Source organism: Capricornis sumatraensis, chromosome 3, assembly GCF_032405125.1.
Source record: "Capricornis sumatraensis isolate serow.1 chromosome 3, serow.2, whole genome shotgun sequence".
Lineage (NCBI taxonomy): Eukaryota > Metazoa > Chordata > Mammalia > Artiodactyla > Bovidae > Capricornis > Capricornis sumatraensis.
Genome location: NC_091071.1, coordinates 63,017,173 through 63,033,754, shown reverse-complemented (window position 1 = coordinate 63,033,754; position 16,582 = coordinate 63,017,173). Strand labels below are relative to the sequence as shown.

Below are 16,582 nucleotides of genomic sequence, written 5' to 3'. Positions count from 1 at the left end.
GTTCCTGATACCACCTTTCAAAACTTCTGTTGTCGATAGCACTGGCATTTCCCAAACTTAAAATCTGGTGGAACAGTAGCCTTTCTTTATCACAATTCAGTATCAAGTGACATTTTAGGCCTTACTTTGAATTCCTTAAACTTCCACTCACTGTCTTTTCAACTGAACTCACTAATGACTCAGATAACAATTTTTCCACGTTTATCTGTTTTCCAGTCCCCAGGTTCTGTCCTCATCACTCTTACAAAGTTCTACTTAAAGAAAAAAAGTCCCTTTCCTGTTCTTTTCAGTGGTGTTTTGAAGTGAAATAGATCCTCTGTGTAAGAAACGCCGAGGGAAGAAAGAGCCACCCCTATGGACCGTTGATCAGGGCCTTTTATTGGGCGGTCGCTCTCGGGCAGAACTCCCGGGGGCAGGTGAGCAAGGAAGCGAGGGGGGTCTGCGAAGCAAAGGGAGTCTGTGAGGTATGAGGGGTGGGGAAGGGTTTTATAGCCCGGGCCGGGCTCCCATATAAGGAAGAAAATGCGGGCTCAGCAGTGATTGGTGTCCAAGGGCTCCGTGTCAGCTCCTAATTGGACGGCGAGGGCTCCGTGTCGGCTCCTGATTGGACGGCTTGGTTGTCGGCCCGCCTCCGGGGCTTGTCTGCGGCTCTCTGCCGGGACATGTCCCGACATGCCCGGGCATGCCCAGGCATGCCTCAACACGCCCGACCTTGCCCTGACCTTTCACTCTGTTCAATCTGCCAGCTTTACTCTAAGATGTGTATGTGTATTTTAAAGGGATTCTTTCTTTCTTGATTCTCATAAAATCTCACAATGTAACTTGGGCACAGAAGTATCTTCCCTTTGCAGAGGAAGCAAAGACCCTGAGATGTAAGATCACGTGATCTGATAAAAAAGGAAAAAATCTGATAAAAAGTTCAAAGTCAGGTATTTTTTCATCCATTTCTTTGTTATTTATAATATAGCATGAATTTGACACTATCCGAACCTCAAACCATCAGGACCCCATTCCTTTACTTCATATCAGTATCTCGAGTATTTTTGACACTAAAATAATCTTAATAAGTACATTATTTGATTGTTCTCTTGTATTTATTTTAAGCTTATTTTTAATAAGAATAGGCTAGAAAATTCATTTAAAGACATACAGTGGTATGTTGTTTTCTATTTTGTGGATTTTTAAATTAATTTAGCATTTTTCTTCCAAATACTTTTTATCCTTTGATGGAAAATTGGCAAAGCTTTTACATAGAGACTCTTAATAAAATAGCATCATAGATCAAATCAGTCTCAAAATGGAAAGCCTTGAGACTGAAGCGTCCTGAACAAGCTATTCTGGGAGGAAGGCAAAGGCCTCTTGGATACACAGTGTGCCCGCCAGCCTGTTTCCCCTCACAGAGTCTTCTGAGGGTGGGTCAGAAGAGCATGTGTAATAATACTCAGCATTTTGCATAGACTATTGCATTTACTTCTCACAATTCCGTGAAGTAGGATATTATCTGTGTTTTATAGATGGAGAAAGTGAGGCACAGAGAAACTAAGTAAACTGTTCGAGGTTTCATAGCGTGGAACTGGCAGAGTTGGGATTCATCTCTAACCCAGGCAATCAATGAGATTTTTTTTAGTGTAAACATAAAAGGAAAAAACGCCACTCGATATGGGCCACGGTGCACAGATAAATGTTTAAAACTCAACTCTCAAAAAAAAAAAGAAAAAAGGCACGGAGTATGGCGTCCATACTCCCACCATGGCTGAACCCGGTTTCCAGGGGTTATGTCTCTGGAGGCCGAGCTGGGGAGAAGTGTGTGCTGTTGGCTCCTGAGCCCGTTCAAGCCTGCTCCAGTAACCACTAGATGTGTGCAGAGATTGCGATGCTCCAGGGAATTGCATTCACAAGGCGGAAGAAGCTGGGCCTGGCAATAGTAGATCTTTGGTTATTGCCAGCTGTTTCTTCCCTCTTGTAACAATGAATGAGCAGTAATTGAAACCAACATTCATGCTGAATGCCCAGCGCAAGGAAAACTTAATTATAGGCAATCTGAGATATGGGTAAAGGTCTGCATAAACAATGGTGTTCTGGAGGGGTAACAGTTTTTTAAAATGCTGCTGAAGCCTTCTGAAATATCTGTTATTGGGAAGATAATGGATAGTAAATTAGGTAGGTGGCAGGTGGAGTAATTGTGTACCCAACCTAACCTATCAGGCAGTGCTTTAAAAGAATTACACTGCTGCCTCCATTCCCACTTCTAATGTACAACTCTGCACCTGGGAGAACAGAGCTTAATAATGCTCCAGGCCTCTAGAGCACCATTAGCAGCCTGGTGGGTCTTTTTTCAGGACAACCAAGAGGTTTTCTCTTGGGAATGTTGAACTTTGTACAGTCTTTCTCTCTAGCTGACTGATGAACAGATAGGGAACTCCAGTCTGCAAATCACTTGGGTTATTTTGAATTATCTTTGGGCAAATATAATAAAATCAGATAACTGGTGTGAGTGTGGTTATCTTCAGGCAGACTGTGTGCATAGTCAACTGTACTTAATGTGTAGAATGGAGGCTTTAAGTCTTAACTATATAATGGTAAGCCCAGGAAACAATCTGAGTGGATTTTGTGGCCCGTGACATCAGACTATAATGTTGAAAGTGACCGAGTCCCCACCCTCAAAGATTGTGCAGGATCCATACAAATAAACACAGTGCAGTGTATGTCCAATATATGTGCATATGTATAGAAATAGTATAAAACAGATTGAAGTCACAATTTTCTCTAGTAGATTAGGAAAAGTTTTATAAAGAAAAGGAAACCTGAGCACAAAATAATGTAAAATTAATGCCTGCGTACTACAAAAGTAATTATAGCTGATTATATTTTCTCATGTGCATGTATGCTGAGTTGCTTCAGTTGTGCCCAACTCTGTGTGACCTTCCGAACAATAGCCTGTCAGACTCCTCTGTCCATGGGATTCTCCAGGCAAGAATACTGGAGTGAGTTGCCGTGCCCTTCTCCGGGGATCTTCCCAACCCAGGGATTGAACTCGTGTCTCTTATGTGTCCTGCATTGACAGGCAGGTTCTTTACCACTAGCACCATGTGGGAAACCCCATAGTGATTATACAGGGACATTTTTATTGTTGCAAAATATACATAAAATTTACCATTTTAATAATTTTTAAGCATGCATTTCAGTGGCATTAAATGCACTCACATTGTTCTGTAACTATCACCCCCACTATGTAAAATATTCATTTTATGTATATATTGTTGATTCCCAAAGAATCAAAAACAAAACAAAAAAAAACCCTTGTAAGAAAACTCCTGTAAGTTGTTTATGTATATTTTACAAAAATAAAAAATGTTCTTATAGGATCAATTATGCACACAGTGTGTCTGAAGATAACCGCATTCATGTCAGGTCTGGATGTTTGTGTGCTCCCTAAAATCCAGGTTGAAACCCTAATCCCTAAGGTGATGGTATTAGGAGGTGCGGCCTTTGAGAGATGATTGAGTCATGAATGGAATTAGTTCCCTTATAAGAAACCCAGAGAGATCCCTTGCCTCCTTCTGCCATCTGAGGACACAGTGAGAAGTGAGCCACCGGTGCACTCGAAGAGTGTCTTCCAGTGCCGCGATCATAGACTTCCCAGCCTTCAGGACTGGGAGAAATCAGTGCTTTTGGCTATAAGCCACACAATATTTAGTTATAGCAGCCCAAAGGGATTTACACAAACCACTTTGTATCATGAGAACTTTTTCATCTTCCGAACAGAGACCCTGTACCTATTAAATACTAACTCCATTTCCCTTGCCTCATAGACCATGGCAACCACCCTTCTGCTTTCTCTCTCTATTCACTTGACTACTCTGAGCATTTCATATAGTACTCTACCAGATAGAATCATACCATATTGGTCCTTTTGTGTCCAGTTTGTATCACTTAGCGTAACCTCTTCAAGTTTCATCCATGTTGTAGCATGTGTCAGAATTTCCTTCCTTTTGAAGGTTGAATAATATTGCATTCTGCAGACACACAGTACTTTATTTCACTTGACTTTATTGTGCTTTGCAGCTACTGTGTCTTTTACAAATTGAAGGTTTGTGACAATCCTGCATGAAGCAAGGCTATTGGTGCCGTTTTTCCAATAGCATTTGCTCACTTCATGTTTCTGTGTTGCCTCTTGGTAATTCTCACAGTATTTCAAACTTTTCCATAACTATTAGATTTGTTATGGTGGTCTATGATCAATGATCTTTAATGTTACTATTGTAATTGTTTTTTATTTTGTATTTTTAAATTAAGGGATACACTTTCTTTTAGACATAAAAGACTAAGCTGTGCTTAGTCGCTCAGCTGTGTCCAATTCTTTCCGACTGCATAGCCTATAGCCCACCAGGCTCCTCTGTCCATGGAGATTCTCCAGGCAAGAATACTGGAGTGAGTTTGTATGCTCTTCTCCAGGGGATCTTCCCAACCCAGGGATTGAGCCCAGGTATCCCACATTGCAGTCAGGTTCTTCACCATCTGAGCCACCAGGGAAGCCCAAGAATACTGGAGTGGGTAGCCTATCCCTTCTCCAGGGGTTCTTCCTGACCCAGGAATCAAACCAGGGTCTCCTGCATTGCAGGCAGATTCTTTACCAGCTGAGCTAATAGGGAAGCCCGAGATACAGTGCTATTGCACACTCAATAGACTACAGTATAATGTAAACATAATTTTTATATACACTGGGAAACCAAAAAGTCATGTGACTCGCTGTATTGCCATGGTCTAGAACTGATCTTGCAGTATCTCTGAGTTATCCCTGTATGAATATACCACATTTTATCCATTTATTGATAAACTCTTCAATTGCTTCTAGCTTCTGGCTATTAGGAATAACGGTGTTACAAATATGGGAATACATATCTCAGTTCCAGTTGCTGCTCTCAGTTCTTTTGGGCAGATACCCTGAATTGGAATTACTGAGTCATATGGTAATTCTGTTTTTAATTTTCTGGGGAACCACCATACCACATTCAGTAGCGGTTACACCAGTTCTGCCTTCCCAGTAGCAATGCACCAGAGTTAACTCAGGAACATTTTTAACCTAAGCCATTTTGTTTGCTTTAGCCAGTTCTTAAGCATACCTCAACTCAGTACAGAAACTTGCTTTGACAGGAAATTGCTCTGGAGAACGGGCCATGAGCAGAGCACTCATGTCACTTGATGCCTCAGTAAGGGTTTACACACGCCCAAAGTGGATTTATGAATCATGATTCAAGGTCGCAAAGCAGAGGCAAACATCTTTGATGTTTCCTGTTATTGCCAAAAAGCCCTCACTCAGTACCTATTAGCAGTCATGGGAAACATTTCATAATATTATTTTTTCCATTAAAATATAAATTATGACATTACCGAGCTTCCTTTCAAAACAGATTAGCAAGGGTCAGAAACCAAATATGAAGGAAAGTGGCTGGCAAAATTCTTGAAAAATTAGCACTGGTAAAATTATCAAGTGATGGTATCAAAGTGGCCTTGTCAGGAATGCCCACGGCATATGCTCCCATCAGAATCAAATGTCTTGTGATCTCATATTAAATATGTTGTACACCTTTTGTGCCATTTTTTTAAAGTTCTTTATTTGTTTATCTTTTTGGCTGTGCTGGGTCCTCATTGCTGCGCCCAGATTTTCCTCTTGTTTCACAGAGTGGGGCCTCCTCTCTAGTTGCAGTACCTTCTCTTGTCGTCAAGCACAGCCTCTAGGCACTCGGACTTCACCTGCAGCTCAGTGGTTGCAGTTCGAGGGTTCTAGAGTATAGGTTCAGTAGTTATGGAACATGGACTTATTTGCTCCTGGACATGGGGAATTCTCCACGACCAGGGATCTACCCAAGTCCCCTGCATTGGCAGGCAGATGCTTAACCACGGGACCACCAGTGAAGTACCCCATGTTTTTTTTAAACCTGTACTAATAACAATGCTTCTAGAAATATGAACCCCCAAGGATGTACTATTTTAGCTATTTGATAATCTACTGAAAGCTATTGAATGTCTCCTGAGTGATATGAAATACACATATAGCCAACACTTTTCAGATCATTCCTGGGGTTTAAAGAACACACTAAACCTTAATGAACCCAGGCTAGGCACCTCTGTAAACGTGTATTGTATGTCATCAGTAGTACTGCCAGGCTGATCTGTTGCTCGTGTACATGTGCTCAGTTGTGTCCAGCTCTTTGAGACCCTATGGGCTGTAGCCCACCAGGCTCCCCTGTCCTTGGGATTCTCCAGGCAGCAATACCAGAGTGGGTTGCCGTGCCCTTCTCCAGGGGATCTTCCCGACCCACAGATTAAACCCACATCTCATGTCTCCTGCACTGGCAGGCAGGTTCTTTACCACTGGCACCACCTGGGAAGCCCAGGTTACATGTAAACAATGATGAAAGAATTTGTTGCGTGGGCTTTCATGTCAGATAGATTCGAAAACCACCATGAGGACTCTGTTTAATAAACTTCCTCAGCCCTACGTTTTTCATCTGTGTACTATGAATAACAAGAGAGTTCCTGAGAGAATGTATGGAAAGTGCTTGGCATCCAGGCCTGGCATGTGGTAAGAGACTGATATTTTTATTGGTATTTTCCTCTGACATGATAGAGAAAGCTGGGAAGGAGGTGGGTGATCTCTTTTTTAGGACTCCAACCTCAAATTATATATATATATATATATATATATATATATATATTTTATTCATTGATAATTTTCTGAAAGGCTGTTTGTTTTATCAATTAGAAGATGTCCAAAGAAGAAAGATTGCTTGGGGAAAGAGTATAAAAGGTAATTTGGTTCTTCAGAATAAGGAAATATTCCCTAATCTCTTTATGATTAACAATTTTTGGAAGTTCTGAGAACAATTCAATGCATCATGCCCCAAGCTCAACAAAACCCAAAATAGGAGGAAAGAACTTTCTATGTTCCTAGAATATAAATTTCGTGCCAAGTACAAAATTAAAACTAGGCTAGAAAGAATATATAATTATTAAATCTAGGGACATGTATCCCAAGTAGAGAATACCTCGGCGCAAGTTACAGTTCTCAAATAAAGTAATTATTATATTAGAGCGTAACAGAGATTATGGGTTTCCCTGGTAGCTCAGTGATAAAGAATCTGTCTGCCAATGAAGGAGACATGGGTTCCATTCCTGATCTGGGAAGATCCCACCTGCCTCAGAGCAACTGAGCTCATGCGTCACAACTTTATAGGCATAAAAATAGAAAATATATTTTAAATTTTTAAAATAAAATTGAAAGCCGTTCTTTAATATCGGTTAAGTTCACAGCAAAATTGAGCAGAAAGCACAGAGTTCCCCTGCCCCCCGCAAACACATAGCCTTGCCCATTATCAGTGTCCCACCCCAGAGTAGTTTGAACAGTGGACCTATACTGACAAGTCCAGAGTTTACTGTAGGGTTCGCTCTCGGCTGCAGTCTATGAGTTTTGACAAACGTGCTTTAAGTTGACCATTATAGCGTCGTACAGAATAGTTTAACTGCCCTAAAAATCCTCCGTGCTCCACTTCGTGCAGCCAGTGATCTTTTTCTCTGTCTGCATAGTTTTGCCTTTTCCAAAATGTCATGTAAATGGAATTATACAGTATGTGTTCTTTTCAGACTGGCTTGTTTAACTTAAAAATGAAGATACGTGTGTGTGTGTATGTGTGTGTGTGTGTATTTTGTAACTTTTTTTTTTTTCCTGGTTGATTTTCATTTGATTCTCTCATTCATTTCTCTTGGACAGTTTTATTTTTCACAAGTTAGTACTCTGAGAACACAGTGTCAGTAGGACAGCAGCCAGCATCATTATTTTGTTGCTGACATCAATGGAAACGGAAATCATCTTTTACCATTAAGCTTGATACTGGGTTGGAGTGTGTGTGTGTGCGTGTGTGTGTGTGTACAGAAGAACACAAACATATAAAAGCAGGTGTTCCAGTATTTGTTAGGAGTTCATAAATATTTGGAAATGGATATTAAATGGATGGTGTACCTTTTAAGTCAAGATGATTGTAGAATATTCTAACTTTGACTTATTATTTTAGTTTATTATAGATGCAACGATTATCTCATAATTTAGTGTTTTCTGTTCCTTGGCTATATACTTTCTATAGCCTTGTTTCTATATTTATGGTTCCTGTTTTCTTTATTTAAAAGTGAAATATAAATAAATAAAATAGTTAAACTGATAAATCCAGGAGTAACTATAGTTACTTTCCCTATATTTATCTTGAAGGGCTGGGTGACACAGAACATTGTTGTTGTTGTTGTTGTTGCTAAATCATGTCCAGCTCTTTTGTGACCCCATGGACTGTAGCCCACCAAGGCTCTTCTGTCCATGGGATTTCTCAGGCAAGTATACTGGAGTGGGTTGTCATTTTCTTCTCGAGGGGATCTTCCCAACCCAGGGATTGAACTTGTGTCTCCTGCACCTCCTGCATTGCAGGCAGGTGGTCCCCGCTGAACCACCAGGGAAGAACATAGATTTGTCTTATTCATTTATTATGTAAAGAGCCTTTAGAGTGTGGGGAGGGATTAGAGTCTTGTATGGTCACAAGTAGAGAGTTTGTTTCTGTATTCATTCCTTTTAGTTTTGTAAATGACTGTACCAGAGGCCAGCTTGGGGATTAGAAGCTGTATTTTGAGGGTGCATTAGGACATGTCCATGATGCTTATCAGAGGGCAAGGTTAAGGGAAGCAGCAAAGGGCAAAGTACCTGTGGCCTTGCTGTGCTGGGAGAGCTGTGCCTACATGGTCTCTGAAAGCTCGTAATCTGTGGCCAGCCTTTCCCCTAGGCCTCTTGCCACCTTTCTCTCCAGATTGGAGGAAACTGGAGGAGCTTCCCAGACCTCCTTCCTATGACACCACTTGACTGTCTTAAGAAGGGCAGTCACATGTTGGTTTTCATATATTCTGGTTTTGTCCTGAATTAAATGGTTCCTTAGATTTTATAGCATGTGGTGGCCACTATTCCCCAGAATAAGTAATAATGGTCTTTTTTTTTTAAATCCTTTTAGTCATTTTCTAGGAAAACCCTTATCAGACCTCACACTGCCATCTTTTCTGGAAGTCTCCAGCTTGCCCTCTTGAAATCAGTCCTCAATTTTCTTTTCTTCATCTGTAGATTAATGACCTTAGAAATAAAGCTTTCCTACCCTTTCTCTTTAAGGAAAAAAAAAGCTGTAATATATAATGATATTGTAATGAGTACGATATATAATGACAATGGGCATTCGTTGCTATGGTGATAATCCTGATAGAAAATAATTTATTCCACCCAGCAGTACAATGATATTTACCTTGATAAGGTCAGTTGATAAGAATGTCCTACCCCAGGTGGCTGGTGTCTAGAATTATCTCATGAGGCTCCTCCTAATTCTCTATAAATAGTCATGCAAATCCAGAAAGGCAAGCTATCCATATCCCAAACACTAACATAAAACAGAGTCTAATGTCAAAATGTTGAGGACTAGACCCCAGTTCTAGGGGATCTGACATTGAGGAAAGTCTACCCAGGGCCTGATTATGATGAACCTCAGCTGGTCTTGAGGAGCAGGAGACGACTTGCAAGGGAAGAAAAATCTCTGCTTTACTCAGTCTGTCCTCACACTTAGAGCTCTCAGTTGGCCCCAGAGAGAAAAAGTCGTGTCAGCTCCTCCCTATTGTTCTAGAATCCTAAGTACAGTTCTGCAACACTCCACATTAAATCACCAACTTGAAATGACTCAGGAGAATTTTTTTTTATTTGGGGCGGTGGAGGGTAGCAGCAGGAGGAGGAGAGGCTTATATTGCAAGGGAAGACTTGAAAGATACTGTGTTACTCTTGACTCTGTCACTTACAGACCCCAGGTTCCACTATAATTTAGAGAGACTTAAAGGGGGGATGAGGCTTCCCTGGTGGCTTTGATGGTAAAGAATCTACCTGCAATGCAGGAGACCCAAGTCCAATCCCTGGTTTGGGATGATTCCCTGGAGAAGAGAATGGCTACCCACTCCAGTATTCTTACCTGAGAAAGTCCATGGACGGAGGCTGGCAGCCTACAGTCCATGGGGTCACAAGGAGTCAGACACAACTGAGTGACTAAGTACACAGTACAAAGGGGAAAAGGGGGATTCCCTTGTGGGCCAGTGGTTAGGATTCTGTACTTCCACGGAAAGCAGCATAGGTTTGACTCCTGAAAGAACTAAGATCCTGCAAGCCGCATGGATCTTAAAAAAAAAAAGAGAGAGAGAAACTTAAAGGAGTTAATTCTATTTATATAGAATTTTAAATAAATAGAATAAATAGAATTTTAAAGGGAGAATTGTATGTTCCAAATTAAGGACAAATATAAAAGTCAGTTAAAACCATGGAAAAGTCAGTAGTATAAAGAAAGGCAGATTATATAGGAAAAGCTGTCAAGCATTAAAGGAAACAAAGACAAACCAAAAAATATAGCATAAAATGGTATGGCAGGGGTAAGGTGAACTGTTAGTGAAACAGTAAATGGAAATGGGGAAAGCTGAAATTCTTTTTTTTTTTAAATAACCTAACATGATTATTACTAAGAGGAACACATAATACAAAAGTGTAGAAAGTTTAAAAGCATGGCCAAATCTCATTAATTACAAACAGGAAAAAAAAATCAAATGCTATCAAAGTAAAACAAAGGGTGATTTTATAATAATCAAAGGTGGAAATATATAATTATCATGAACCCTTCTATGATAAATCTCATTGTTTCAGAATAGACTGAATACAATCTAAATGTCCCACTAGAAGGATGGTGAAATGTATTGTGTTATATCTATGTGGTGGCCTATGCGTTCATTCTCAGTTGTTAAGTTGTATCTGACTCTTTGCACCTCATGGACTGCAGCCTGCCAGGCTCCTCTGTCCATGGGGTTTTCCTGGCAAGAAGACTGGAGTGGGTTGTCATTTTCTTCCCCAGGGGATCTTCCCGATCCAGGGCTTGAACCCACATCTCCAACACAGGCAAGCAAGTTCTTTACCACTGAGCTATCAGGGAAGCCGTATGGTAAATACAATACATCGTATTACTGTGCCCACGTAATCACTGAGAAAATTATACTTTCATGCCTCATGGACTTCCATTTGTCCATATGACTTGCTTTGGCCAATAAGAATTGTGAGTTTAAGTAGCATGTCCTGCCTACAAGCGAAAGCTCTAAGAACTTTCGGTCTAATGGTTTTGCCATGGCTCTTTTCCTTTTTCATATGGGGCTGTTAGACCTGGAATGAAGACAGTATAGAGTAGCCAGCCTCTAATGGACATGTAAATGGGTGAGAAATAAACCTTTCTTGTAGGCCCTTGAGATTTGGGAGTTCTCTGTTACTGCATCACAACTTAGCCTGGGGTAAGTTGTCCCCAGTTTCAAATGTTTTTCTGAACACGCATGATGTATGATACCTGTAAACAGCAAGTTCTGAAAGTCTTCCCTGCCACCTTTTGCTTTAGTTAGATCCATAGGTCATAAATCTTATTTTTATGTCACTCACTGTAAATGCAAGTGTTATAACACTTAGAAACAATTGTAGTGATCCCACTGATAAGTGAAGGAGGGATAAGACAGGAAAATTACATGTTAGGTTCTTGTATTGCTGTTATTTTCAGCCACAATTCTTTTCTCATTGAGTATAGGAATTATGTTGGTGTTGACTTAAAAATCTGTGATCTAAAATAGGGCTAGAATTTTGTTTAGATGGTTTCTAAATATGTGCTTTGACAGAGATGAAATAAGTATTTTTTAATGTCACAACATTTCTTACATTCTAGGAATAAAGAATAAATAGATGCAACCTACCAAAGAGTTTACACTTTTGTCAGTGCATTTTGAAATAGAGCGTTGATCAGACACTTGATTTATAATCAGATTGGAATGATCATTAAAGGTCATTTCATTCAACCTTATATTAGGTACTTGAAACTTTTTTTTTAAGAAGATTTTTTAAAATAATAGAAACAGCAATGCATGCATGCTTAGTCGGTCAGTTGTGTCTGACTCTTTGCCACCCTTTGAACTGTAGTCCACCAGACTCCTCTGTCGATAGGATTTTTCAGGCAACAGTACTGGAGTGGGTTGCCATTTTCCTCCTCCAGGGGATCTCCCCAACCCAGGGATCCAACCAGGATCTCCTGTGTTTGCTGCATTGCAGGCAGATTCTTTACTGGCTGAACCATCAGGAAAGCCCAGCAGGTTACAACAGTGTCCTCAAAAACAATTCACGGAATGAATTAAATTCTCTTACTCACTTTTTCCTCATTCTTGACATTATTTGAGATATTCATAATTATGATTCAACCAAAAATGCTGCCCTTTCTTCAAAGACAAGTTATTCTGAAAATATCATTTTAAATTAAAACAAAAACCAAAGTGTTAGCATTGATGTTAATGAGGAAAGTGCAGTTGGATGCTATTAGGGGAAAAAGAAAAGTACATCAGAGGAAACGTTGGCCCTTGATGTAGGTTGGGTTAAATTTACTTCCAAATGGATAAGAATTTAATGAGTTAGGTTGTCTCAGCATCATCCCTTGGGGCACTTGAGCACATCACAGAACCTCCGTACTTTTTTCTCAGGTATCAGCATCTACTTTGAAAGATTCTTGGGCCAGTAAGCAAAGAACTTCACATCAAGAATTTGAGCAGTGTTCTTGCTTTCTGTTTGCTGGCACCAGAGCTTGGCATGAGAACATTTATTAGACTACCTCATGAAAGAGAAGGATTAGCTGATCGTCTTATAAGTGTTGACTTATTACTGCCTCTTGCCAGTACTAAACAAAACATGATCTCAAGCCAAAGAGAAAGCTCTACAGCTCTTTACATGTCTATTAGTCCAAACACTAGTTTTGTTTCAAGAGACAGTCTTCCAATTTGGGGGAAAAGTAGATTTTGTTTTTCCTGTGGTGACAATGGCTTTGAAATCTTGTGAAGGGACCACAAGCAAAGTCCAATTTTCCGAGTTTATAGTCACTTGCCTTTTACTTATTGGGATTGTTCTTTCAAATATTCTCTATAGCCAGCTGACCAATAAAATCCTGATTACATTTGAGATCACGTAATCAGTTAACATAATGTTGCAGGTTTTAACCATACAATGATAGGCTTTATGAAATTTATTTGTACTAGCAGAGTTTACATGATCTATATGTAAGTTGCTTGATATATTTGTATTGTTAACATAATCTATTAAACATTCATCTCCAGCCTAAATTTCTCTGAACTCCAGACACATGTGTTTGCCTCCATTTGAATGCCTCTGTTGGGCCTCTCTGCTAATGCATCTGAAACTATACTCACGACCTGCTGTCAATCCTGATTGCCTTTGGCCAGCTCTCGCTTGAAATACCAGGGACCTGGGAATCATCCTGAGCCCTGCTGTTTCCCCTTCCTTGTGTGTGTGTGTGTTAGTCGCTCAGCAGTGTCTGACTCTTGTGACCCCATGAATTCTAGCCCATCAGGCTCCTTTGTCAATGGAATTCTCCAGGCAAAAATACTGGAGTGGGTTGCCATTTTCTTCTTCAGGGGATCTTCCCAACCCAGGGATTGAACCCAGGTGTCCCATGTTGCAGGTAGATTCTTTACAGTTTGAGGTGCCAGGGAGGCCCTTCCTCCCCCTTATCGAGACACAACTGACTGGACCAGGTGCAGAGTGGTCCTGCCACCTCTCTGGTTCATCATCCTTTATTTTCCAACTGGGCTTCCCTTATCTTCTTTACATCCCCATTCTGGTTCTGCTCATGGCTGCCAAAGTGATCTCTTAGCATACAAATTTGGTTATACCTCACCTCTTTATGGTCTCTTAGACGTAGGACAAAAATCTGAGTGCTGAACATGCCTTACAGGAATTGAACTCTGCTCTTCTTTGAGCCTCATGTCACTGTCTCGATGTGTTCTGATGATATTGACGAGCATGAATTTCTGGATCACACCCAGTTGGACACCCAGACAACCTGGCTAACTCCTTGTCATCTTTCAGATCTCAGGTTAAACCCCCCTGCACAGGGATACCTCTGACCTCCTGACCCAGTGAGTTCCCCTTGCCGTGTGTCCTCCTAATACCCCATGTATCTTCATCCTTTTTTGATTTCTCTCATTGACCATCTCTGCCCCTGGACTGAAAAGTTGAGGTCTCGCTTTTCTTCGGGCTAAAGATTGATATCTCTTCATCATTAGCAGGGTTTTTTGTTTGTTTGTTTGTTCCTGACTTGTGCTAAAGTACTTACCCAAGGGGCTATGCCTATCCTTCAAGGCATTTAGATTAGGCCTGGAACTTGGCCTTCCACTTTCTTAGAAGAGGACAAAGTTCACTTTAGTTGTCAGTCTTTGGGGACACAAATTGTTGAATAAGCTTTTCATCTTACACTATCATGCTTACCTTAAAAAATTTTTTTCCCAGAAACCTGTGCTGCCAGTTGAACAACAGGGACAAGTGTTTAGCCACAGTAGTTTCAGTACAGACTTTTCCTTATATGAATACAAATGGAAAATGACATGGCTCTTGGCTGTGGATAACTGAAGCAACTCCATCACTTCCCCAGTTCCAGGACATGCCTGTCAGCCTGCAGATGCTTGTGAGCCTGTTGGTGTTGAGTCACGCGTAGGTGTGCTATGGTCTTGAAGTGCAAATAACTGTGCATACGTGTATCCCTTCCATTCAGTTCAGTCGCTCAGTCGTGTCCGACTCTTTGCGACCCCATGGACTGCAGCTTGCCAGGCCTCCCTGTCCATCACCAACTCCCAGAGTTTACTCAGACTCATGTCCATTGAGTCGGTGATGCCATCCAACCATCTCATCCTCTGTCATCCCCTTCTCCTCCTGCCTTCAGTCTTTCCCAGCATCAGGGTCTTTTCAGGTGAGTCAGCTCTTCGCATCAGGTGGTCAAGGTATTGGAGTTTCAGCTTCAGCATCAGTCCTTCCAGTGAACATTCAGAACTGATTTCCTTTAGGATGGACTGGCGTATCCCTTGATCCTTCCCAAACTCTGGATCATATGATGCATGAAATGCATCAACTCTTTTCACTTTCACTTTTGTCACAGACTTCTTTGTGTTGGATTTAACTGTCACATGTATGAAATAACTGAACTAAACAGCAACAGATATGGACGGCGCTCCCATTATAATCCCTTGAGCAGGGGAAATTGCATTTCAGGGGAAGCAACTGATGTGCTTTGGCATGAAGGTCCAGAACATAACATTGTAATTTGCTTTAAAACAATGAGAATACAGTGGAAGAATATCACTTTAACATATGGTCTCTTCCTGTTTTCCATGTTGGCAGATGTTTGTTGCATATTAACACTTTTATCCTCCACCTTAAAATCTAGAAGAAATAATATTTAGTAATATGTCAGAGTTTTTCTTCTCATATTTGTTTCCTAAATAAAGTGATTTTTAACGTAATGTTTTTTCAAATCATTTACATGAGGTTTTTTTGTTTGTTTGTTCATTTTACTTTTAGGTGTTTGGGACACCCTTAATATTTGTCTCTTCTTTTCTCATCAAACCTGATTCATGAGATGGACTAAAGCTGGAAAAATCATCTGCTTCTTTGTCTGTGAATTTGAAACACGATTGGCATGGTCTTCAGTGTGTTCAACTAGACTGTAACTGCAGCTATGAGCTCAGACGAGAAGGGCATATCCCCTGCTCATAAAACATCCACCCCCACGCATAGAAGTGCCTCCTCTTCGACGTCCTCCCAGAGGGACAGTCGGCAGGTAAGAGAAGAGTATAAAGTGCGTTTTGTTATTTTGGAGCAACTGTAGTAACATCAGGATATGATGGGATTGCTGATTAACTCTGAAACTTCCGTTGTGAAGATATTTATTCCCCAGGAAAACTCACTGTGTTCTGTAGATCTGCCTGATGATGTCATGAAGATCTTGCTCTTGCTTTTCTATAACTGAGAATCCTTTTTCAGAGTACAAGCCACAGGAAGAGTGGCCAAGGGAAGCCCTCAGTGTTCTCCTCATGTCTGTACCTGGGGGCAGAAGGTGGCTTCTGGAACATGAATGTTCTGCTATTTCTTCTTCACTTGCGGAGGTGGAAAGGGACTTGGTATCTTCCAACAAGTCTCTCATTGGTCTGCCAGGCACTAACTTCTGTTTGGAGTTTCAGGGAATCTGGTAACAGATTCAGGAATGAGGTTACAAATATAATTGTAGAATCAAGAAATTGAAGTCAATAGAGAAATTAAATTATTATTGCTTAATTATTCCATGTAGCGTGTTCTGTACATTATTTTTGTTTACAAGATACTTTATTACTACTTTGGGCTTCCCTGGTGGCTCAGCTGGAAGAATCCACCTGCAATGCAGGGGACCTGGATTCGATCCCTGGGTTGGGAAGATCCCCTGGAGAAGGGAACGGCTACCCACTCTAGTATTCTGGCCTGGAGAATTCATAGTCCATGGGGTTGCAAAGAATCAGACACTACTGAGCCGCTTTCGCTTTATTACTACTTTAGTGGCTATAATACAGGCAAGGTTGTATGGAGATTAGTCATATGAATACGCTTCTCTGTCAAGACAGGTGAATTTTTTTGCCCAGC

The 16,582-nt window shown here is 40.8% G+C and overlaps 1 protein-coding gene across 3 annotated transcripts in view; it reads left to right on the top strand.

Moving 5' to 3' along the window:
- Window positions 1-16,582, top strand: part of OSBPL6 (oxysterol binding protein like 6) — a 114,940-nt gene that overhangs the window by 11,824 nt on the left and 86,534 nt on the right. For all 3 annotated transcript variants that reach the window (XM_068966823.1, XM_068966821.1, XM_068966820.1), the window contains exon 2: window positions 15,491-15,749. In XM_068966823.1, coding sequence (XP_068822924.1) covers window positions 15,648-15,749 — 102 coding nt within the window. In that variant the 5' untranslated portion in view covers window positions 15,491-15,647. The remainder of the gene's footprint in view (window positions 1-15,490; window positions 15,750-16,582) is intronic.